This window comes from Perca fluviatilis, chromosome 3 (genome assembly GCF_010015445.1).
Source record: "Perca fluviatilis chromosome 3, GENO_Pfluv_1.0, whole genome shotgun sequence".
Lineage (NCBI taxonomy): Eukaryota > Metazoa > Chordata > Actinopteri > Perciformes > Percidae > Perca > Perca fluviatilis.
Window position 1 is genome coordinate 22,373,571 of NC_053114.1, and position 24,761 is coordinate 22,398,331.

Here is a 24,761-nt window from a genome sequence, read left to right on the forward strand (position 1 = left end):
ATGCATGCATGTATTGCATTTTCACTGTCAAATGTAATTATTCATTTTCTGCATGTATGCACAAAAAATAATTCAAGTGGGCAGCCACAGACATAATCAATACCAAATATTTAGCATGTTTTACCCCTATGCATTTATAATGTGTGCAACCCCCTCACATTAAAATTAAATGCATGGTAATAATTTTAGCATTGGCCTCCACCTTGCAGTGAGCATGAAGCTCTGAAGCTGATAATCAATTTAAGCAAGACAAGCGATCATATTTCCATTAAAGCCTTCATCTGTTCTATGCATTGCGCCCTAATACACATTAACATCTTGCATCATGTAGATTTATACTTCCACTGTCTAAATGTATCTCCTAAATTAAATATTTATATCACTCTTGCTTTAAGTGGGCTTTCCCTCTTCAAGGATTCATCTCTGTCCGCCCCCTCAGAGGTAAGCTCTCCATTTGGCGATACGGAAGGGAGATTCCTCAGCTCTTCCAGTCATACACCCCCTCCTCTGTATGATGGTACCGTTACGCACCACTATAAAAAACGGAGACGTGATTTTCTGGGGCGAATCCTTGCCGACGTCACTCCCAGTCATATATAAATATTCTCAGCAGCGACTCTGATCAGACTCAAACGAAACCGCTTTTTGGCTACAAGAACTCTTCAAACCAAGGATTATTGGATTGCCTTCTTTGGATTTACTTGCCAGCACCGAGTAAGTATCTTTAATACTGATTAGATATTTTAAGATTTATGCTTATTTTGCGTTTTTATGTTGAGTAGAGTTGAATGAATACACATGTGGTCAAGTCAGATTCAGACACTTAAGAAGAAAAAAGATTAGATATTTGCTTAGTTATAGGCTACTCAGCCTAATATATGTTTTAGGCTATTTTTACAACCTATCATACAATGATCCACGTGTGTGGTATTAGGCTATATATCTCGTTTTCTCTAGGTCTATTTAAATGTGATTACACGTAGGCTAAGAGCACAACTTTACGCATGTCACTATCTATCCACAGATCATCGCCAAAAGCACAATGACTTTGAACAAGGATGACAAATTGCGGAACATGGACAAGAGAAGAGGAAGTATGCCGTTCCCCATGAATTTACCAAACCTACACCGGAGAAGCATGCCCGTGGACGATCGGGACCTGCGCGCAACGATGCCACAGACGGGGCAGACCGACGAGCTGTCCAACCTCCTGCGCTGCACGTCCTACTCCCCGAAGGAGCAGCACCGAGGCAGCTGCGCGTCGGACTCCTCCGACTCGGTGATCTCCACCGGCAGCGAATCGGAGTCCCAGCTGTACAAGGTGGTTCTCCTCGGGGAGCACGGCGTTGGCAAGTCCAGCCTGGCTCGCGTCTTTGGAGGAGTTGATGATGCTGGTCACGATTGCGACCATCGCGATGAAGCAGGTAAATGGTCATGCTGATGAGTCATCAACTAATAGCAACCCGTGCACACACTCATAGACACACAAACCTCAGATGTCTAGTGTCTATGAAGATACATGTCATAATTAGGATTGTCAAAGGTTAATTAAGTGATCCATAATCTTAAAAATTATATAAATACATAAATGGAACTTTATAAGCTGTCTAATTCAGAATATATGAGTACAGTCATAAAGTTTAGCTGATGGATTAGAAAAAAAACAACTAATCTTATCTTTGCATGCAAGAGTGTACATGCATTGATTATTGATATTTCCATCTACAGAAGGCACCAGCCCTGCCCTCAGTAGTGCAGCTGTCAGAAACACATCTAATAGCATAATGTGAAGGGAAAATAGAAAAGGCCTGTCTTGTTCTTGGTGTGTAGACGACAAAAAGAAAACAAATGTGCTAAAAAGAAAAAGCAGCAAAAAAACATGATATTCACATTAATATAAGAGATGCTTTGCTCCTCTCTGTCAGGATGTAAGATAATATTTCTTTTATTTTTCTTCCTCAGGAAACACTTATGACAGATCTATCGTGGTGGATGAAGAGGAGTCATCCATTGTGTTGTATGACATCTGGGAACAGGTGAGTTCTATATTATTTATGCAATGTTTGCTCCATTTATATTGAGATGTGAAAACATGGGACTGTCATGTATGATGCTGAACTTGGTATCTGTTTCTTTCCTGAAGGATAACAGCCAGTGGCTAAAAGAACAGTGCATGCGGATGGGAGACGCCTACATCATTGTGTATTCAGTGACAGACAAATCAAGCTTCGAGAAGGCGTCAGAGCTGCGTATTCAGCTGCGCCGAGCCAGGCAGTCAGAGAACATTCCTATAATCCTTGTGGGCAACAAGAGTGACCTGGTGCGGTCCAGAGAGGTGTCTGCAGATGGTAAGTCAGTATGATTTACTACATTTTGAACCTAAAATGTGCCGCAGATGTATGATGTGTTAAGATAATATAAGTTTTAAGCTCAGGGGAAGTGAGTTATTACGTTTTGAAGCTTAGAAGCTTTTCTTTGAGGTGTTTCATGTTAAAATCTTATAGTACTGGTCATGCTTGACCGGCTTTGGTGGGGTCAGGGCACTTGTCTTACTTGACTGCTCAGGTTCAGGCCAGGCCTACGTTCAAATACTACTGCAAACTAAAGCAAACGTTTGAAATCGACTAATTATAGGGTTATCATTTTCAGTTTTTAGCCTTCATTTCATTTACTAAAAGCACTAATTTTCCTTGTCCATATGTTCATTTCAGAGGGGAGCGCCTGTGCAGTGGTATTCGACTGCAAGTTCATCGAGACGTCTGCATCCCTTCACCACAATGTGCACGACCTTTTTGAGGGCATCGTCCGACAGATCCGCTTGAGGAAAGACAGCAAGGAGGAGAACGCAAGACGCATGGCCAACTGCAGGCGTAGAGAGAGCATTGGCAAGAAGGCCAAGCGGTTTCTGGGCCGCATGGTTGCACGCAAGAACAAGAAGATGGCTTTTAGGCAGAAGTCAAAGTCCTGCCATGACCTCACAGTTCTCTGAGGAACAGACAGACATTTTTTTCCTTTGGCCTCTGAAGACCAGACGCTGTGTGTGTTTTAACACTAACCCTAAAGGACTAATAGAGCTGTACAGAAATATATTTTTTATTTTTTAGACGCCAACCAAAAGCAGAGAGGACTTAATTTAAATAGAAATGACACTATTCAAGTCATATCATGATAATGGTGATAACTTGCATGAAGCTTTGCAAACATTTATTTTATTTTATTATTTTTGTCTGCCTTAAATATGTCGCTGTCATAATATGATCAGTTTGTAAGAGAAATCCACAGAGGCTTGTTTTTCTAATGAGTTGCAAAGATTGCCTTGCTGTTGGGTCATTGTTGTGCTCCTTTATTGGAGGGGATTGCTGTATATACTATAACATGAATGACGCTGAATGCAACATACATCTCATTATCATGAAAAAAACATGGTAAAGGATCACAATACTTGGTCACCTGGAGTCATATTTACTTGAAACGTGGTACGCAGGTTCGTGCTTCGGCCAAGTTGTTGTTGTTCCCGTAACATTGAATTCAGGTTGTGAATGTATGAGTAAAGCAATAAGTTATGTTAGTCTTGTGAATCTTGACATTATTTGGAAATGCTTTGTTTACGTTGATTTCCTTTTTCAATAAAATATAAAATCAAAACATAAAATCTCTGTCATTATTCCTAAATCAAAGTGTTCAGCAGAATGCAACAGAAAAGAAGGAGATGTTTAGGCAATTTACATCCTTATAAATATTCATGTGATCGTATCAGTGGACTGGAACCTCACTGGCCATTGGTTTTACAGGAAGGGAACAAGCAAATTAAGCATGTTTATCTCAAGGTGTTAACCATTAATCCACAAAAGGAGTACAAGTATGCAATTTTTCCACCCAATTTAAACTCCTCTCACACCTCAGAGGGAACACACTCACTTGGAGAAGGTAAGGTACAAAGCCTTTTGTTTAAAATAGGAGGATAATTGAATATGTTTGCTACTAAACTGATTTATTATCCACCTTTATCACTGCTGTTGTTGAGCTACAGTATATCCAGAGTTTGTTGTTGTACTTTAGAGACTTGAATTGGAGTCAGTGAAGTATATAGGGCATTAATGATACTTGTACACTGCACCGTAACCTGTGATTTGGTATTGCCAAAAAAAAAGAAGAATCTGTATCCTGTATCTAAAAGATATTTGACAGACATTAAGGCTCCAGGGAAATTACATATTGTTCGCACCCAACTGGATTTTACCAGACACATGCTTTACTTCCAAATCAAATGTGACTTTATTGGTCTTCTGTGCTACTTTTAATAGTGGAGGCTCAGATGTTGCTTCAAACAGTGTTGTACGTTGTTATGTATTTAAATGCATGTAAAAACTGTGAAATCTATGAACCATTGTGGTGAATCAGTAACAAGAAAGAAATTGTGTTAATTGTTGGGCTGAGGCCATGTGATTTGAAACGCTGTGAATATGCCACATTTACAGGGACTCATGGCTGACAGAGGAGCTACGACAATGCTCATCATAGCTCTCATAGTAAGATGCTTTATTAGAAATTACTCTGAACTATAATACTTTGTTCATTTACAAGAGCAAATGACTGCATGAACAATGTCACTGAGACACACTTAATATCTTGTTTCGCAGTTGATGATACTTTACACATTTGCACCATGCTCTGGGGCAAATGTTAAAATTGGTGTCCCTGAGAACTACGATGGTATTTTTCCATGGTATCTGGCCAAGGTAAGGCGTCTCAATTTACTTGAATTCACCTAACAAAGGGTTTTTCTTGTGCTCCTAGGCTTCTGATAAGAAATGATGTGTGTAGTTCTTATAAGTTCCCCAATTTTACAATCTTATACTATAACTGGTGCTTAAAGCAGGTAGAAAATCAACAAAAGCGTTTTTATCCCCATATGTCATATTCATGAATATAATAATTTGAGATGCAGGTTGACAGTCCACTTTGCCAGACCTACCTCCTCCGCAGCGCTGTGGAGGTACAGTAGGTCTGGCAAAGCGAGACTAACAGTTACTCTAAGCCTAGATGGCAAACAAGGATTAAACACTGTTGGAAACGTCTAAAGCCATTTGGGCCTGGTCATCTTTTATTGGTGAGAAAAGTGGTGAAAAGACCATGATTGAATAGGCAGAAAATGAAGGTATAGTAAACCAGAACTGTGTCAGTCTCTTTTATTCTCTCCTATCTACACTGAAGGTTGAAGATGTATGAACATGCTGTCGTCATCACTAGACTAAAATTGGAGCGTTCACAATGACCCAGCCTCTGCATTCATTCTAGCGTGCAGTGTGGCAAGCAGGGTGTTTTATTCATACAGTACCTGTCACTCAGACATCCTCTGGATTGTGCGGCAGCATGAGTATCTGGCACTCTGATTGGTTGTATTGTGACGTCACATATTGTAATATTTCACATATTGTATGAAACAGTAATCATTTTAGTCTTTGTGTGGGACAGAGTGCCATTCACATTCTTCAAATAGCATGTTAATGGCCAGAATGGAGGAATTGGAAAATAAGCCTACTTTGAGTTATAAATGAAAAGGACATAATGATTGCTTTAGATTAGTTCAAGGTAAAAGCTCTTTATTATAGTGTGTTCATCAGAGAGGGCTACACTTGTCAGTTCTCCTATTTTAACTTCTCAAATGATCAATCTAGTAAACCTTATAAAGGACAAAAACACTGTGTTAATCATCTTGTCGGCTTCTGTGAATGACCAGCCCCATCACACCACTAGACATTTGGATCCTGAGATATATTTGCTTTAAGAGGACCTTTAAGAGAATTCAAAACATCTGAACCATAAGCCTAAGTATCTAGGCTGAAATAAAATTTAAAGGATAAAGTGGGCATTAGACTTTATTTTTGTATTGTCCACAAATCCCTCAAAAAGACTAAAACCAACAATGTCCATCTATTAATACTTTGCAGCTTCCCTACCCGGTCTGTGGCACTCATTCCCAGGCCCATTTATTCCCACTGACGACATAAACCTTTGAAAACAGGTCACATTATACTATATAGTTTATTCTTAAAAACATCTGGGCACAGTAGCCAACATCATTTAAACAGTGTAATTGTTGAGGACAAATTTCAGCAGCAGATTAATACACATTTAGCGAGTATTTCAAGCAGCAGGATGGTGTATGTGGAACTGACTCAAATTATATGTTCATCGTAATTAGACATCGTAATGTCACCCAGCAAAGAAGTGTGGCTCTCTGATGTGTTTTTAATCATTTTTAGATGACATTAGCATCCTATGGCTCACAGAAACCGGCTATATAGCTTTGGCAACACATAAAAAACTTGGTTTATTTTAATTTAACCTTTATTCATACAGGTAGAGACACTGAGACACATGGTCTCATTCTCAAGAGATACCTGTTAAGGACAATACACAACATCAGTTACAGACAAACAGATTTTCAATAGTATACACAGTATGTACTATATATAATATTTAAAAAAAGTGCCAAGTAGAGTGAAAATACTAAAGTACTAAAAACAAGAATATGATTCCGAAGATTTATTTTTCCAGTACCTTTTAAAATTAGTTTAAATTCCCCTAGTGGGATCAAGTTGGACAGTTTTTTTCTGAAGTCTCAATTTGACGTGATGTTCAAATACAATAAATACATAAAATGAAATCACTGATGGCTGCAGTAACTTCTCGCTGCTCCAGTTTGTGCATATGACTTGCTTTTAAACGGGAACACAAACTAATGTTTTTGTTTTGTTTTTCTGTTCTGTACAGCTCCATAGTCTGCCAGGTACCTACAGCGACCTGGTGGTAGGGGGGGATGATGAGGGGATATTTGGAGTCGACGCTCAGTTTCTGTACGCTCTAAAACCACTGGACAGAGAGAAACGGCCGTCTTACTCTCTGCAGGTAGCATATCATATCGTGTCATATCATAGTATTGATTGAACAATTTTCCAAACATGTCTAATGAATAGTTACAAATGAATTAATTCGAGATGCATCAAATTCACATAACATAAATGTTTTTTTCTTCATATTCTTACGTGTTCATCATGTGAGGTTTGTGTGGTTATGTTCAATATTGTATGAAGAATGAATCGCTCTTTGCATCGTTCGATTCTCATGGGAAGGCTGCATGTCAACACCAGAGTTCATTATTCAAAGATACCTACAGTATGTGTGCGTGTGTGTGTTTGTGAAATGCAGGTGTCCTTCAGAACATCAGAGCACCGTCAGAGCTTTACTGTCGAAGTGTGCGTCATCGACAAGAACGACAATGTGCCCACTTTTATAGAGGAGAGCATGAGAGGCAGCGTGCAGCTCGGGCTTCTCAAAGGTACGAGAACCTTTAGCTCTGAGGTCACCGTGTTGCAAAGCATGTTGTAGTCTGGGTCGTATTTGTCAGTCCTACATGGAATACAAAAACTCACTCAGTTTTTTTCCAAACAATTGAAAACATGCTTATTTATCCCTGGAAACTGCAAACTACCCTTAACCCCTGTATTAATAGACTCTATGATGTGGCATACTGGTTCACAATTTGGATTACACTAAAAAAGACCAGCCTGAATGACATGTTTTTCTTGATTAATGTGTGGGACTATTAAAATGTATTTTGTTTTCTTAGCTGATACGTTTTCTTGATAGTGTGTCTAGGAGCATTTAGTTTTGCTTGACTGCTTTGGACTTTTGAATTCAGGAAGGTAGGTACCTCAAACTGTATTTTAGTCACGGCTGTCAATGTTATGGTGAACTGTAATCATGAAATATGCCTCACAGGGAGCTGGATTTCTGTCCAAACTGAACTCAAAGCCACGGTAAAAGCTTCAGACTTGAGTGAAATTCAAAAAGTGAATCATTGGAATTTGGGTGGGAATCTAGGGGGCTGAGCTGTTGATGACAGCCTCTCAGTTTGTTGTCAGGGTTCCCTTTGCTGTGACATAAGGTTTATAGGACTACGGAGAGGTCTGGTGAGAGAGAAATCCTCGTAGGATCAGCTTAGTTTATCTGGATTTCTTGCCCCTGGCAGAGACTCGCTCCCCGTCAGACGCAAGTGGATGACCTTGACAAAAATGTGGCCTATGGCATAGCAATCACATCGGTTCAGATAAAATTTATTTTATTTTATTTCCTCTGTTCTCGGATATGATGGACAATAAAAGCATTGTCAGTATAACATGAAAACTGGGGCTACATGACCCCCAACAGAAAATCCTTTACAGCTCATTCAATGAAGAAAAATATCATCTTACTTGCAGATGCATTTATAATACTAATCTACTGTACAGTATAATTTTTTTATGAGCAAATATTTCAAATGCTTGTATGTCATTGGTTTTGTGCATCCTGATTGGAAAGAATCCATGTTCTATCATGTTCTGTATGAATTGAGAAAGTTAATGTGCATTGAGCTTGTGGTGGAGAGAGATGTCTATGATAAAGACGTCATATTTTTGACCGTGCACCACCTGTGTCTCTCAGGGATCCCATTCATGCAGGTGGAGGCGCTGGATCGTGATGACCGCAACACTGCCCACGCTGAGCTGCGGTTCAGCCTCATGGAACAGACACCCAGGATTCCCTCCAGCCAAATGTTCTTCATCGGCTCCATCACTGGAGAGGTTTCCCTCACGGAGGAAGGTCGGTTTAAACTAGGGTCTGTAGGGAAAGCATCAAGATTGTGTGACACTATTTCCCCAAAGGGAAGTTTTCAGGTGTATGTTTTTTTTTTTTTTTTTTCAAGGAGCTCACAATGCATGTGTTAACTCCCTGCAACTTCAGAGGCCTTTTTTTTTTTACATACACTCAAGAATGCTTTCTCACTTCTTTTTTGCATGTTGGCAATGTTTCAACAAGCCGCTTAGTTATGGAACCATTGGTCCTCATTTCATATTCCATTAGATTTTACCGACATTGCCACAAATATTAAACACAGTCCATTAACATTTTGCAGATCGACATCAGCCAACAAATAGCAATAAATTCCAGTACAGACATCCCCAAGATGTGTTTGTGGAAGTGTAGAATCAGTAGTAGTAAGTTTAATTTTCAAATATAAAATAACCTGCTCTGTACCGTACATATGTTTCTCACATTTCTTTAAAAACAAAACAAATGTAAGGGTTTCTAATAAAAAATTAGTGTATTGATGTTTATGTTAAACAAAAGTGAATATTAGCCGACATATCGTTATTGATATCTGCCTTGAAATAGCTTGAATTTATGACTTACTGAATGCCCCCACACACACACACACACACACACACAAACACACACACACACACACACACACTGTTGTTGCTCATTTCCACAGAGCTTTAGCAGTGAATATTGAAAATTACATCCTTATCTACTTCAGGCCAGTTGTAGCTGATGGTTATGATTACCTTCACAGTGGGTAGTCTGGTTTTTATTTTCCATTTTAGCAGGAAATTCAGTGATGAATAGATTACTCACGGACATGTTAAATTTAGCAGCCATTGTGTGTAATGTCTCAATATCTAAGGGGAAAAAGTCTATTTTAGTTATTGTGTGTTTTCATAAATCATCATATAATACAATGTCTCTTTAAATGTGTTATTTCCTTTGATTCCTTATATACTTTGCTCCCATACAGTATCGTGTCATGAAACACTGCAGAATACTGTAGATGTCTTAGGAAAAGAGGTTAATTAAAAAAATAAAACTGAAAGAATCATTTTGAAATAAGGTGTTCTTGTATCATCTATCCCACTGTGACCACCAGGAGCCTCTACTCTGGACCCAGAGATGTGCGGCCGCTATAAGCTCTCAGTGATGGTGAAGGACATGGCTGGGAAGGCAAACGCTTTCTTCACCTCCGGCATCGTTACTGTCGAGGTGACAGGAAACACGTGGGCATCTCCCGACCCTGTACGACTTCAGGAGAACCTCCCCGGCCCCTACCCCATCCCCATCTCACAGGTAAGGCAGCAAAGCTCAGCCTCTGATCAACATGTGTCTACTCTGAAACACAAACCACTTTAGAACGTAAAGTGTTTTTACCCATCTACATTGAAATCACTTTTACTTATTTGATCTTTACCATAAATCCTGCAAACAACTAGGTACATGCTGACTGTTTTGTTTATGCAGTTCCAGGTATGATATCGTATTACAATAAAACAAACTCTGTCAATAGCCTGGACCGAGTAAAGTGGTATCATATTGCCAGATGCTGTTTTTAGTGGCTCTTGGGTCCTCCTAAGTGACCAAATACTGAATTATTAATGTTGTTGAAATGCCATGGATCCATTCAGGCTACCTCCTGACTGAGTCACTTTAACTCCCATAATCACTCACTCTTCCACCCACTAACCACCACCACCACCACTCTGAGGGGTATTATAAAAAATCCACTCTAAAATAGACTTCACATATGGCTTGTTATTTTAATCATATTTTACAGCTCAGTATAAATATTTAAGAATGTCATGTAATCTAAAGATAAATCCTGGACTAACTCAACAGACAGCCATTAGTATTATTTTTTTGGCATACATGTCTACTTAATATCTTAACTGTTATGTAACCTTGATCCATCAACAGAAAATAATTCAGCAGCTGTTTTGATAATCAATCAATAACTTAAGTCATTTTTGAAGCAAAGATGCCACACGTTGTTTGGTTCCAGGCTCTCAGTTGTGAGTATCAGTTACATCGTTGTAAAGCGAATATCTTTGGGCTGTTTGGATGAAACAAGACAAATGAAAACATTATCCTCGACTGTGGAAACCTTTAATCAACATACTCGACTTTTTTCTTGCATTTTATAGACCAATGATGCAAATGATGTTTGATTGCTGGCCTACATGCCAATAAAGTTTGTAGAAATTGGAATGAAATAAGGAAACAGCTACAACAGCAACCATGGTGAATTTATGAGGATTTAGGCACATTTTGAGATCTATAGCTGGAAATCCTGTGTTCAGATAAAATTTTGGATGTAGTCTCTCCCTCGAAAAAAAAATCAGTAAACCCACTCAGTGTTTAATTGTAAGTGTCACAAAAGTGTCACTTTCTAACAGCTGATCATCAATCAATATGTTGAGTTCCAGTTAAGAGTTTTAATTTTTATCGAAGTCAACACAATTGCTCTACATTACTGCACTACTGTAATGTAAATGTTGTTTAAAGGTTTCCCTCACGTTCTCCTAACATATCACTGTGTTTGTCCGTGGTCTTGTCTAACCTTTTCGTTGTTTTAATATTAGCCATATGAGTTACATTTCTATAAATAACTCAAAAGCCCTCAGAGGTTTTGTAACACATGGCAAAAAAAATCAGCTAGCGGTGGCAGTTACTCTTTACGAGGAAATTTTAAAAATGTACGCCTGCACGGGGGAAAATAGACTTTATTTATTCTCTACTGAGAACTGTGGAAACAAAGAGGCTTGTAGAGCTGAATTAAATGCATTGTTCAGGTTCTGAGAGTCCAGGGGTAGGTACATCACATTACCTCCCCCTCCTCCTGTCTTCTCCCACCTCCCCCACACTCGCCCTCAGCCTCTCATCTCTCCTGTTCTAACAGCCCCTTCCACCCACTGAAAACGTGTGGATTCACAAGTGTAGGCACATTGGATTTTCTTTTTTTTTCATAGTTTTCAAAGGCCAGTTCAAATCTACAATAAAATATTTTGCCTTGTAGGTTTAATACCTAATAGCCAATGCTATAGCACACAGCTTGGTGCTTTTGAAAGGATAATTCATTTTCATAGTATTAATATCAACAAATAGCATTTGTGCCCTTTTATGTAAATGAGGCTATGTGAAAATATTTCACTGAGCGGATTCCTTTTGTGTATCCGCTTTAGTTAATACAAAATGTGTTAAGTGAGTGAGAAATGAAGCCTCTTTTGTTCCATCACTGAACCGTGGACATGAAAACCATTCGTTACATACAGAATCTAAATCACACAAAACTGGATTAGTTTACCGTGGATCTTTACTTGGGGGAAGCCTCATTTTGCCCACGCTGAGTGATTGTGCTGCTGTGCTCAGTAGGTGGTGGGACTAACTGTTGTTATGACACATACAAAGATAGTCATGTTGAAGGGCCCACTCTATGGATCTCACCTCCCCTACTGTCTCAGATAAATGGAGCAGTCATGTTGCACTCCTTGTAACAAATGTTGTCTTTTTCTTGTGCACACATTGTCCATGGTGGGATTACATCTTTGACAGATTCTGAAATCAATTTGCTGCTTTTATGCATTTCTGCCATCATCGTTCTCTGTGTAAAACTCACGTATAAAACTAAGTCGAGATTGCAATTGTGATCAATTTGACTGATTCTGCAATCAGATCAAAACAAGCTCTGGCTGTAATATTGAAATCCTGGCATTTGTTATCAGTACTTTTGCATCATTGGGGCATGGGAGGTTAATTTCAATCTGTTATGTATTGCATGTTTCTGATTGCCTGCCTAAAACTTTGATTGTGTAATCAGTAGAACTACTTGAACTTGGTAATGCAATCTATTGAGACTTTGAAGTGGAAGAGGGACCTCAGAGCCTGTGAATGAATGAGTCAAGGCTCTTAACTGCATTGAATTGTCAGTTTTCACAGTCAAATGAAATCTGATTATTTGTTGCAGAATTAGTTTGAGCCCCACTAGACCTTCGTCATGGCCCCATAATCAGTATTCAGTATTACAAACAATACGTGTGGTGCTTTAGCTAACATTAGTCATCAGAGGCGAACTCATGTTGGCTTGAATAACACACACATTAAAGCCGCTATGACCAAAATGTAATGTTAACAATAAATGCTAATGTTGCTCAGTATCTGCTGGATTTGTTGATAAGCAACTGTTTGCAAATTTGTTCGCTATCTTAAATTGATAATGTGATAATATGTTTAAAATATTTTTGTTATTAACCTGTTATTGCAGGTGTAATGTTTCAAACCCAAAGACAACTCTTCCTTTGTTTCTGTCTCTCAAATACTATTGTTCTGCCTTCCAGCCAAAATACACACTGTAGTTGTATCTGTCACCTGCTAAAGTCAAAATCAACTGTTGTTTCTAGATTTTGATACTGGTGATTTTACAAGCAATAAAAATGCCTCTGCTCCCTCGAAGATATCCAATATTTACCATGTCCGTATCAATTTCATATCATATCTATATTTTATAGAGCTACAACTACTTATTATTGTCATTTTGACCTAATCTATAGTCTTATTTTTAATAAAATGCTTATTGTAATTTTTATATTTTTTGAGTCCAATGTGGCATATTTAAATTTCTTGTTCTATCCAACTAACACTTCAAAACCAAGATAAATTTAGTGTACTATTATAAATGACAAAGAAAGGCAGCAAATCCTCACATATGAGAATCTGCAGCTAGCGAATGTTTTGCACTTTTACTTAAAAAAAACAACTGAAACAATTAGCAAAACAGTTGCAAACTAATCGATTAATCGACACATTGCGCCAGCTGTGATATTTTTAGTATTTCCTGTTTTTGTGTAAAGCAGGACATTGTGTTCTTTACTGTAACTCTCCAGTCCACAGTGTCTTGGAGAAAAAGCACATACACAGTCACCAGGCACTACTCAACGCAGCTCAAACCCAAGCTATCTGAGGAGACAGAACGTGCTCTGCAGACTCAAATACTGACGTAGGCAAAACAGATGACTTCATAGATGTTTTTGTACAGAACTTATATATAGAGTCATGATCATTAATCAGCGCACCTTAAGTTCTCAGCTTAAGTTCTGAGATCTAAAAAACCCACCATAACACTGAGAGGCAGCCAGCTGTGTGAAGCAGCTTTTGTGTATACAGAAGCATAGTGTTTGGGCAGCCATCTCCAAAACAAGGGAGGAGTGTGTGACAGTGAGTTGAGGTGATACACATGCCCTGGGTGTGCATCAGCTGTACTGCGGCTGGGCTTCTCTCCTTCTTGGGTGCTGTTTGATGACTACTAGGTCATTTTCAGCCCCACTGCACAGCCCTCTGTCAAGGGCTGTAAAGCAGAGTGGAAAATCCCCTCCAGCCTGCATAGTTAGTTTTGGCTGTGCTCTCTGTTCCACATCATTGTCAGTGCATTTGACTGGCTCCTTATCATGTACACAAATGTAGCCTAGCTTTTTGCATACATCATGCTGACCCATGGTTTATTCTACATGATACATTTCTTCTTGCACCAAGATAAAAAAAAACACTTTATACAACACTTTTATGGTCAAATAAATAGATGAATATGACGTTAAAATGTTTACCATCTTTATGTATTTAAATATTATATTTAGAAAACTTTTTGTTGTGTGTTTGTTGATGTAGGTCAAATGGAGTGGAAGTCAGGCAGTGTACAGTTTGGAGGGGGAGTTTCCAGAGATGCTCTTCACCATCAGCAGAGAAGGAGTCATTTATCTCAATGCCCCTCTGGACAGAGAGACACAAGACCAGGTCTGTATAACTGCAAGCGGAACACCTTCAGCACCTAATAATAAATGTCAGTTTATGATTTCTGTTTAAGCGTCTAAACATTAGGGCTGTAAGTGCTACACTGTTCCTTTAAGACAGACAGAAGCAGATGTATTTATATGCTTGAACTCTGTTTTTTGTGTTTGTTTCAAATGTGAGAATAAATGAGTGTGTTGGCCTATAATCTTAATATAAAGCTTGCTCGGATTTAAAAGCTCATTATTTTCTGGCTTTCACAAGACATGCTGTATTATATAATACAAAGTGACAAATTTGATGGCACAAAACATTTTCTCGTCTTGTTCATTAAAAGAAAACTCCTATTTTAATAATCTTTTCTCATATTACAGCTTAAGCTTTATTTAATTAAAGGGGCCCTGGTACACATAATTGCAACAAAGCTGAACACAGTTTATTTTCAAACCGATCCGAGGTAATTAAGCAAACAACCCCAAAACTGAAAAGCACAGCTATGTTCCTCGAACATATTCTGCCTGTGGCAAAAAAAGAATTATTGTGCTATGACAAGAACTATAAAGGAAAAAGTTTTTTTCAAAATCTTTTTCACTTAAGGCTAAGGGAAGGATCGTTATTTGTGGTAGGATTACAAATTAAAATGTATCATATGTTTTCATTTTGCTCTGAGTTTTGCAAACAACTTAAGCTCCTGAGAGATTTGAATGGCTCACTGAACATTATATCCAGGCAAAAATTAAAACAACACAGAGATGCGGAGCTACATCAGTGGATGTGATGGTAACACATGCATATTGCATTAGCTGTCTTCTGTAGTGACCGTTTAATGGAAAGGTGCAGAAGACATTATGCTATTTTGCTACCCCTTGTGATGGAAAGATTGTAGTTGCATCATCACTCTAAAAATGATTGATAAGCTGTGGACTTGTTAATGAGCCACTAAATACCAAACTTCTCTTGTCTGAATACAGCTCCATCATTAAGTCTGTATCCTTAATGGGTGATGGTGTTGATGGAGACTTTTTGTATTGTATATATTAAAGTAAGCTTCATGGCCCCACCTGTCAGAAGTGCAGAATGATGAACGTAGAGATGCCTTGTTTCCCACTTCCATCCATCTTTTCTGTTTACTAGCTTATCCCTATTACAGGATCCTATCCCATCATGCAGTGGGCAGGGGAGCAACCTGAACTGGTTAACAGTCACCCAGTCTACTGCAGGCCCGGTTTATCCTTTTCATAACTTGTAACTGTAATTCATATATGAGTTTAAAAGCCACAAATAGGATTTACAGGATCTATAGAAGTCCCAATGTAAAGATACCACACCAGTTGACCAGATATGTCTCTATTTCTTTGATACTCTTTGATACAAATATTGTTTTTGTCTTTTTTTGCCATGTCAGTTTCAGATCAGCATTGTGGTTGAGCGTCCAGATGGCAGAGAGATTGCCAAGCCTGTGGAGTTGAGGGTGATGGTGGGTGACGCCAATGATAACAGACCCACCTTTCCAGAGGCACAGTACCACACAGTGGTCAAGGAACTGGCTGCTCGAGGTAACTCCTGGTAGCTTGTTATATATTTTAGCAGTCTCAAAGACGATTTGGAAATGTATTTGTAAAAAAATGTGTTCATATGAGTCTCACTTTTGCTTCTCCAAGTATTGTTAGAAAATACGGACCAAAACTGCCCTGACAGTTTACAGAAGGATATTTATATTTTGCCTAACTGAGGTGTTAAAGCGCCCATATTATGCTCATTTTCAGGTTCATAATTGTATTTTGAGGTTGTACCAGAATAGGTTTACATGGTTTAATTTTCAAAAAACACCATATTTGTTGGACTGCACATTGCTGCAGCTGCTCTTTTGACCCTGTGTGTTGAGCTCTCTGTTTTAGCTACAGAGGGAGACATCTCACTTCTATCCCATCTTTGTTGGGAGTCGCACATGCGCAGGAGCTAGGTACGGACTACTATCTAGAAGCTAGCGCTGCTAGCGGTTAGCCACCTCGTTCTCAATGACAAAACACTGCTACAACACTATAGAACTACCCTCGTCTGCAGGTATTCCACACAAAGTTGGAAGTGCGCCCTCGTTTAGAAGAAGTCTCCCGGCCAATCCTGCCTTGTACTGACCGAAGTTGGAGAAACAGCTAGCTGATGTGGTATTAGTTACAGTGGTTAGCACACACCAAATGTTTCGGCCGATGACGTTGCCGATTTTGACCAGCTCACCTGAAGGCAGGATACATTGGGCACTTTAAAGCAAAACTAACATGATATTTACAATGTTTCCATGTAAAAATACATTGATGAAATGTATACTTAAAATACTCAAGTCTGAATAGCTTTTTTATTTCTAATTACTGGTGAAATTAGTGATCAGCATGAAACAAAACACAATGAGACCTCTTAACCCTCGTATTATGTTAAGGGTCAATTTGACCCATTTGCGTTTTTGTGTTGACCAAAATACTGGTTAACCTATCTTTTTCTTCATGAAATTGTATGACATTTCCTCATTTAGGGTCATGAACTTGTTCATAAAATCTGGACACACTGATGTGTAGTGGAATGTCTGTTCAGAGTTTGTATACAAAGATGATGTTGCGGGTCATTTTGACCCGAGACTTTCAACACCCATTTAGGTGTGTGTGTGTGTGTGTGTGTGTGTGTGTGTGTTTTGTGTGTGTGTGTGTGTGTGTGTTTGTGTGTGTGTGTGTGTGTGTGTGTGTGTGTGTGTGTGTGTGTGTGTTTGTGTGTATGTATGTGTGTGTGTGTGTGTGTGTGCGATGCTATTGACGATCCGGATTGTGAATTTTCCTATGATGAAGAGGATTCAGGGGACCAGTCTGGTGTAGTATACATTAGCTGAAAACAATGGGCAGCAATCATCCTCAACATGGACAGCTAAAGATGCTAACATAAAATGGTCAACATCACCACACTGACGCCAAGGCAGACTGTCATCAAGATGACTCCAAGCCCCACAAGATTTTCTGCCACACTAGTTGATGATATTCAATCACCATTTCATCTCTTCATATCCCAACCAATAGATAGGATCATAGTGGACATGAGCAACTTGCAGGGGAGGTGTGTATTTCAAAAGAAATGGAAGCCACTGGATCAGATGCATACATTGAAATCCTAGTCCTGCTGCGTCCGCAGCATCCACCCATGCTCTGCAGCGTCACGTTACATCCCGCAACACCCTGCTGTGATGTTCATACGCACAGAGTAGTCAGGATCCGGTATAGGAGACACTACAGTACCGACACGTGTGTCCCTGCTATGACATGAACTTCCATGACTACCTCGAGGTCACTGTTCCATTATCTCTAATGTGACTATTATTTGCCACTGTTCATCACACCCCCAACCGGCCCTGTCAGACACCTCCTACCAAGAGTCTGCCGAGGTTTCTTCCTAAAAGAGTTTTTCCTCGCCACTGTCGCAACAGCCACTGATAATGCTTGCTCTTGGGGGAATTACTGTAATTGTTGGGGTTTTGGAATTTATAGAGTGTGGTCTAGACCTACTCTATCTGTAAAGTGTCTCAAGATAACTCTTGTTATGATTTGATACTATAAATAAAATAAAATTGAATAGTATTAGCTAGAGTGTACAAGTCAAAGGGAGAAGCAATTGTCAGTCTGTGGAATGATGAGAGTGGAAGGCCAATATTTCTAGCAACAATGTCTTTGGAGTCAATTCATACGAAAGCTTGGGTGTTCCGCAACACCAGAGCTGGTCGAGTGAAAGAGACAAACTAGCTGAGATCATAGATGTATGGGATGAATGGGTCAAAATTTTACCTGTCTTGTACAATACTGGTCCACATGTCACTGTAGATGAACACCTTGTTCCATTCAGGGGGCGCTGTCCCTTCTGACAGTACATGCCCAACAAGCCTGCCAAGTATGGCATCAAAATATGGGCATCCTAGGATGCCAAATCTAGCTACTATGCATGGAATATGCAAGTGTATACCGGAAATATTTTCACTAAATAATTGATAAAAACAGTTTTGGGGGAAAAAATGTTTGTGATGAGGAAAAAAAGTTAGTTTTGAGTGTATTTACACTGTACGGGTCATTTTGACCCGTAACATCATCAATGTCATTTTTTTTCAACATAATACGAGGGTTAATAATCCTTTTGTTGTGTTTGTGAGGTCTGGACCCAAGAGCGGACACCGACTAGAGGTTGAGGTAGTAACAAGTCTTTAATGAAAAAGCTCATCTGAACAGAAATCTTGTAACAAAGGTAGGTGGTGATCCAAATGGGTGGAGGAGTGGAGGTAGACGAGGCAGGCACGGAACACAGGGCTGGTGGAGTGGCAGGTAGCATAGCTGACTTTGACTTCAAACGGCTGCGCACAGAGAGACAACAAAGGATTAACACAAGGAAATCTTCGATCACAAAAGGTTCGCTAGAATACTCGAAAGTTTGGCCGAGAGTAGTTACCACGAAAGTGACTGAAACAAACTGGCGCCGGCTGCCTGGACCTCAGGAGTACTTGTGCTGGAGCTTGATTAGAAGATCACATGCAACTGGAGAGCCAGGTGCCCTGGAGAAAGCCACGCCTGCCCACACACTCACACACACACACACACACACACACACACACACACACAGAACACCAAAAAAGGAAACACAACTGCCAGATTCACGGATAGGCCGTGACACCTTTGTCACATTTACTCTATAATGGGAATCTTGATTTCACAACAACGTAAAGGAAACTCTGGCTGGAAGGGACGTTGCAGTGATGAAAGAGAGTGCCAGATACCTTTTGTGAAAGCAGATTGGGATTTTTGCCAGGACATGGGGGGAAAGCACCCTCATTCATACAAAGCACATGGTGTGTTGTGACATATCAGGTCCAATCATAAAAGCTTTTTTGTTGATGGTTTAAAACGCTTGATTCTGGAAAATGAATTAGAATGGACAATATGTTAATCTAAACGGAATTACTGAGTGATCAATAAATTACAAAGCTATTGTTATATTCTTCCTCCTTCTTAGTTCTATTCAGTGTGCTTTTTGACTGTAAGTTATTGCAAAGAGAAAAACATTTTAGGTTCTTAGGTTGTATTATAAAAAACTCTGAGAACCTGTCTGAAGTGTTCAATAGTATTTTCAGATTCTGAGTTAAAAATGTAGAAAATTAGAAATGCAGTCACAAGAAAAACAGAAATTATAGGAGAAAGATTTTCCATTTAATAAAAAACTTTATGTTAAAATTGTATCTTCACAGATCTTATGGCTGTAAATCGGTTAGATTCTCTCGTCTTAGAGGTCCTGTTTTTACTGTTCTTTACATGCTGTGTTTCCCCAGGGACAGAAATCCTGACAGTGCAGGCAGCCGATAACGACGATCCCAAGACGGACAACGTGCGGATCTTCTACCGTTTAGTCGGACAAATTCCAGAGAGCCCTCGTGCCCTCTTCAGAGTGGACCGTGACTCAGGGGTCATCTCCGTCCAAGCAGACAGTATGGAGGGCACAGCACCTCAATACACCCTCACCATCACTGCTGAGGATGCCAAAGGTGATTTTTTTCATCGATGCTAAATACAGCTTTCCTCCCTGTTGTGATGTTTGAAATGCCATTTTAACTGTGACTTTCTTCTTTAATTTGATCTACTGGTATTTCCTGTTGCTTTAGTAGGAACTTATGTTGGGAAGGAATAGAATATTAGAGATAAAGGTATCTTTTTAGAGGTTATCTTTGTATACCTACTTTTTTTCTCCTGCTCCCTTCCATTGTGCTTATTTTGTAGACAAATAAAGACACATACTGTAGAAAGAAACAGTTCAATCAGGAGAGACAGATTATTATAACAGATGATATGTAATATTTAAGTCTTGGTAGAAAGTCTTTGGCGCTTAGACTCTACAGGGAGATTTGTAACTAAGGGGCATCTGCCCTGAGCAGCAGCAAGATAAATTCCCCCATGGAGTCTAGACACTGGTGGTGGCTGATGATTCTGATGGAGCTGAAGAATCTGCGAAGACTGGCTTCGATGGGCAGGCGGAGGGGCCCATTGCCATTTATGATGATTTGCATTGAAATGACAGCTGACAACAACAGAGAGGAGAACAGATTTGAATAGCATAACAGCCGTGAACGTACTGTGCGCATGAATTTACTAAAGGCGGACAGAGAATCATATTTAAACAAGAGGCAGCAGCAGGATATTAGGCTTACATTGTAGGTGTGTCGCTGAACTATTGCATAGATGAGAGCTGATGAGACCAGCTGATGAGAGCAGCTGATAAGATCATTTGAAAGGACAGCAAGAAATAATGAGTGAGGATTGAAAGCAGATGAGTGAGAAATAAAGAAGGCCTAACTAAGCATGAAAAACTATAGTCTTTCTGACTGAACGTATGCTATAGCTTCATTAGCTGTGCTTTGGTTTTCCTGGCTCACTTCTAGGGGGAAAGCTAAATGAAGTATTCCAATGTTAACAATATGCATCTCTAAAATAGACTTTACAGGGCCAGCTTTCCAATCACCATCCGTGTTATATTACTGGTGATTGCGTGTAATACATAGCCAATCACAGTGTCCCTTAAATGTCAGTCATAATGAAGAAATAGTGGGCAATCAGGCTGTAAGCTGGTGTAAGGACATTATGTGTAACGTGCCAATTATGAGGAGAGAGAGAAAAGAAAGCAGTGATTAAAAAAAACAAAAACAATTATAAACTTACTATTAACTTACTACTTACTATACTAGGGAGTAACATGATGTATGGATATGTGAAACAATGCAACAATGCAGGTTTCATAATGACTGTCACAAACAAAAGTCGATGAGCTCAGTGATCTAGTGAGTCAGTAGCTTCATCGACACTACAGCGCCCAGGGGGATGCATGTATGCTCGCCTGTGGGGGGGGATAGATGATGTTGTCTGCATGACTCAACAACGCATCAGGTTGTGATGAAAGCAAGATGAGGTACTTGCTGTTCCTTCAGCATATTTAGTGTATGTGATAGGCTGACCCTGATTTACTAACAAAAGCTGTGATGATGTCCCTGGCAGGTCTTAACAGTTCGTGCACTGTGTTTGTGACGGTGCAGGATGAGAACAACAACCCGCCAGTCTTCTCCCAACATGAGGTACGAGAGCACGTGTTCAAACAGAGACAGAAACAAAGCAACAGACTGCTCAGGACATGATAAACAATACTTTTTGGAAAAAAACATCACAGGTCACCATAAGTGGCTATTGGACTACGGACTGTGAATCCGCTCTGCAGATCACAGATCCAATTTTCCTGGAAGGGAACTAGATATGGCCTCTAATCTCAGGATTATAGCGATGGCACCATGTTATTAGAGGAATTTTATTCAGTTCTTTGTACTCAAAGTGGACTGTGTTTCATCTGATAAAGCTTTCTTTGGAGAGTAGTTTCCACTCATTTGTTTATTGTCAAATCTACATCATGTCTGCACATTGAGACTCAGTGCTGTTAACGTATTAGAAATGATGGGCTTGAAAGTTATATTTTTTATCCTTAATCATAAAGAATAGCAGCTGTGGTCAGAGTGTGTTTTTGTTAATTACAATAGATTCCAATGCTGACAGCGGAAAAAGATAAATAAATAAAAAACAGAAAATCTACAGAAGCTTCTCTGTGATGTTTTCACTGTAGAAAATAAAAAAGTAACAAATAGAAAATTATTGTACCACTCATAGCATTATCTACTTCTTGTTTACAGCCATCTTTAAAGCCTACATGAGCTGAGTCTGCACTCCCCACAAAATGACTTTGGGTGTTTAAGATAAGCAATAGTGGGGTCCCCTGGTGGCCTAGGGTTTGAGGTGCTGACCACAGCCCAACACCCCTCGTTTGTTTCGGGCTGGGGACTATGTCGTTCTCTCTCTCTTTCTCTCTCTCTCTCTCTCTCTCTCTCTCTCTCTCTCTCTCTCTCTCTCTCTCTCTCTCTCTCTCTCTCTCTCTCCTTTCAGTTGTTTAATGAAAGAATAACATAGACTGGGTAAACCCAGCCCGATCTGCCGGCGATTTGATTTCGCCCTGCAGCTCAGGCTGGAAACCTGTACGTTTATCTATCCTGCTTCCGTTACAATTTTGCGGGGACCAATCACAAACTGGCTTATCCACCTGGCACGCTATTGGCGGGTTTAACACAATGACAATAGAGAAGCGACCAAGCAGCTTCTTGTTTACATTCGGCCACCGAAGCTCAGCAACCCGTTGATGCCGCTGTCGCTGCTACGTCACCCGGCTCGTTGGTCTGATTGGTTGAAGGACTATCCAATTGCGTACAGAGTCATTTGAACCCGTTGATCACGCCTCTTGTGCAGTAGAAAATTCTGAGCAGACTCCCCAGACTAATGTTCAATCTTAAAAGATTGAGCTTGGTCTGGTGATAGCCAGACTATGAATAACATGCGCAAATATTAATTAAAAAAACATAAGCAATTGTGTTAATCCTACAATCATTTAATTACATTTTCTATTGCATCCTCATTTATGTTTTTGCAATAACAAAACATGTTTGCGAACTAACGCCAATATCTATTTTTTTTTTATCTCGTAGTGATCCAGTTGATCATTAATGCTGCAGCCACAGGACCAGCATGAAATGTGGTTTCCCTCATTTTGCAAAGCTGCTGGTGTGAAAGAAAAACGTTTTAAGGAAAGGCAGTTACAGAAAATCCCCTCACTTTTCTCCCACACTTGCCACATAATAGAAGAGAAAAAAAGTCATGAGGGCTGGGAGTTATATAGGAGAGCCATCATGCTGTGATAATGGGGAACCAGTCTTGAGCAGTTCTCTTTGTCAGACCACAGTGACACTGTAAGGCTGCACAGACATTATGGGCTGAGAAGGAACATTTCATTTTGAGCAGGAAGAAAAGGAACTGCCTTTAAATGTAAAAGTCGGAATTGTCTGTAGATCTTTTTTTAGAGATATATATCCAGACCTATAACAGGAGACAGTATTGTTGAATACAGACTTGATGAAAGATAACACAATATTTTAGTTTTTATACATCTGTCGTATTCCTTATGTCCTTGCTCCATTCAGACACTTGGGACACAGGATTATAACCACGTATTTCAAACATTGCAGAATGCTCATTTTCAAGCTGTTACAAATGAATGTGCACACTTGCTTAGATAGTCGGCACTACACACACACACACACACACAAACACATATATATATATATACACACACACACACACACACACAGAGGTGGAAAATGCTCTTGAGCAGGTCACGCCTGAGAAGTGCAGCTTTTTCCATGGCAATGTTAAGGCAGCGCTATAGGGGGGGATGTGGGAGGCGAGTGGTGACAGGGCTGGGTTCAGCGGCTCTGTGGATGGGGCAGCCAGATCAGAGGGATGGCTGCTTCACTAGAGGACATCTGTGAGTGACAGATTAAACAGCTGTCCAAACACACAGAGGTGTGTGAATAAAGGTTAGCTAACACCGGGAAGGCAGGAGGGGGCTAACATATACTCACATGTCACAGTTCTTTTCTAAACATATCAGGATCGATATTGTGGCCAAAATCCAGTATCCCTCGGTCGCTATGAGCAATAAAGTCATGTTTTATAATAAGAATGAGTAATAATTAAATACACAAATGCTCCTGAAATCTGTGAAGAAAATTGCTAATTAATTTTATTATAATTTGTTACTATACATGCACTCGTGGGTGCTTTTCTCGCAAGAGTGTCTCAAATGTAGGGTTTGTTTTGGGTATTCATATATTTCCCATTTCCTTCCTATCAGTATGGGCCCTTTCACATTCCAGAGGACGCTCCAGTGGGCACCACAGTAACAGCTGTGCTGGCAGGGGATGCAGATGTTCGAGGAGGAGACAGCTGGAAGGTGGATTACCGTTTAGAGTCTGGGAACGAGGAGGAGGTCTTTACCTTAGTGACAGACAAGCAGACCAATGAGGTCTCACTCATCCTTTCAAAGGTAAACAACACAAACCATGCTGTGACCTCTGTACACACACATTTGTACACAACCTCATTGATTATATACCACAAAGATCAGCTAAAGATTCAAGTCCAAATGAAACTGATATGTTAATTGTTTTCTTTATCCTGTTTAGGCTATGAGAGTACAAACACATTTTTCCTCTCAGGAGCACAAATATTAATGTCAAGGACAATTTTTGGCATGATGCCTTGTGTCTGTCTCTGTGTCTGTGCAGTCCTAAGAGATCATTCAGTAGTGTTGGATTAGCAGTGACATATAACTCAGGTCATTTGAACAAGAACATGGTTTTACATCACAATGTGTATATTTGAGGCACTGGCAGA

General features: G+C 39.7%; 2 protein-coding genes across 3 annotated transcripts in view; both read left to right on the plus strand.

Moving 5' to 3' along the window:
* The window catches only part of cdh16 (cadherin 16, KSP-cadherin), a 38,360-nt gene that overhangs the window by 4,220 nt on the left and 9,379 nt on the right, over positions 1-24,761 (plus strand). Inside the window, exons 2-12 of one of the 2 annotated variants that reach the window (XM_039794478.1) lie at positions 4,479-4,529; positions 4,641-4,739; positions 6,778-6,912; positions 7,213-7,342; positions 8,488-8,646; positions 9,752-9,948; positions 14,314-14,439; positions 15,839-15,989; positions 19,778-19,990; positions 21,492-21,568; positions 24,220-24,411. In XM_039794478.1, coding sequence (XP_039650412.1) covers positions 4,479-4,529; positions 4,641-4,739; positions 6,778-6,912; positions 7,213-7,342; positions 8,488-8,646; positions 9,752-9,948; positions 14,314-14,439; positions 15,839-15,989; positions 19,778-19,990; positions 21,492-21,568; positions 24,220-24,411 — 1,530 coding nt within the window. Of the gene's footprint in view, positions 1-3,731; positions 4,530-4,640; positions 4,740-6,777; positions 6,913-7,212; positions 7,343-8,487; positions 8,647-9,751; positions 9,949-14,313; positions 14,440-15,838; positions 15,990-19,777; positions 19,991-21,491; positions 21,569-24,219; positions 24,412-24,761 lie in introns of those variants that run through there. The other variant, XM_039794477.1, reaches the window with a different exon arrangement.
* rrad (Ras-related associated with diabetes) lies at positions 564-3,570 on the plus strand. The gene is made up of 5 exons (XM_039794480.1): positions 564-714; positions 1,025-1,424; positions 1,963-2,036; positions 2,144-2,348; positions 2,712-3,570. The coding sequence occupies exons 2-5, from the start codon at positions 1,043-1,045 to the stop codon at positions 2,987-2,989; spliced, it is 939 nt and encodes a 312-aa protein (XP_039650414.1). The 5' UTR covers positions 564-714; positions 1,025-1,042; the 3' UTR covers positions 2,990-3,570.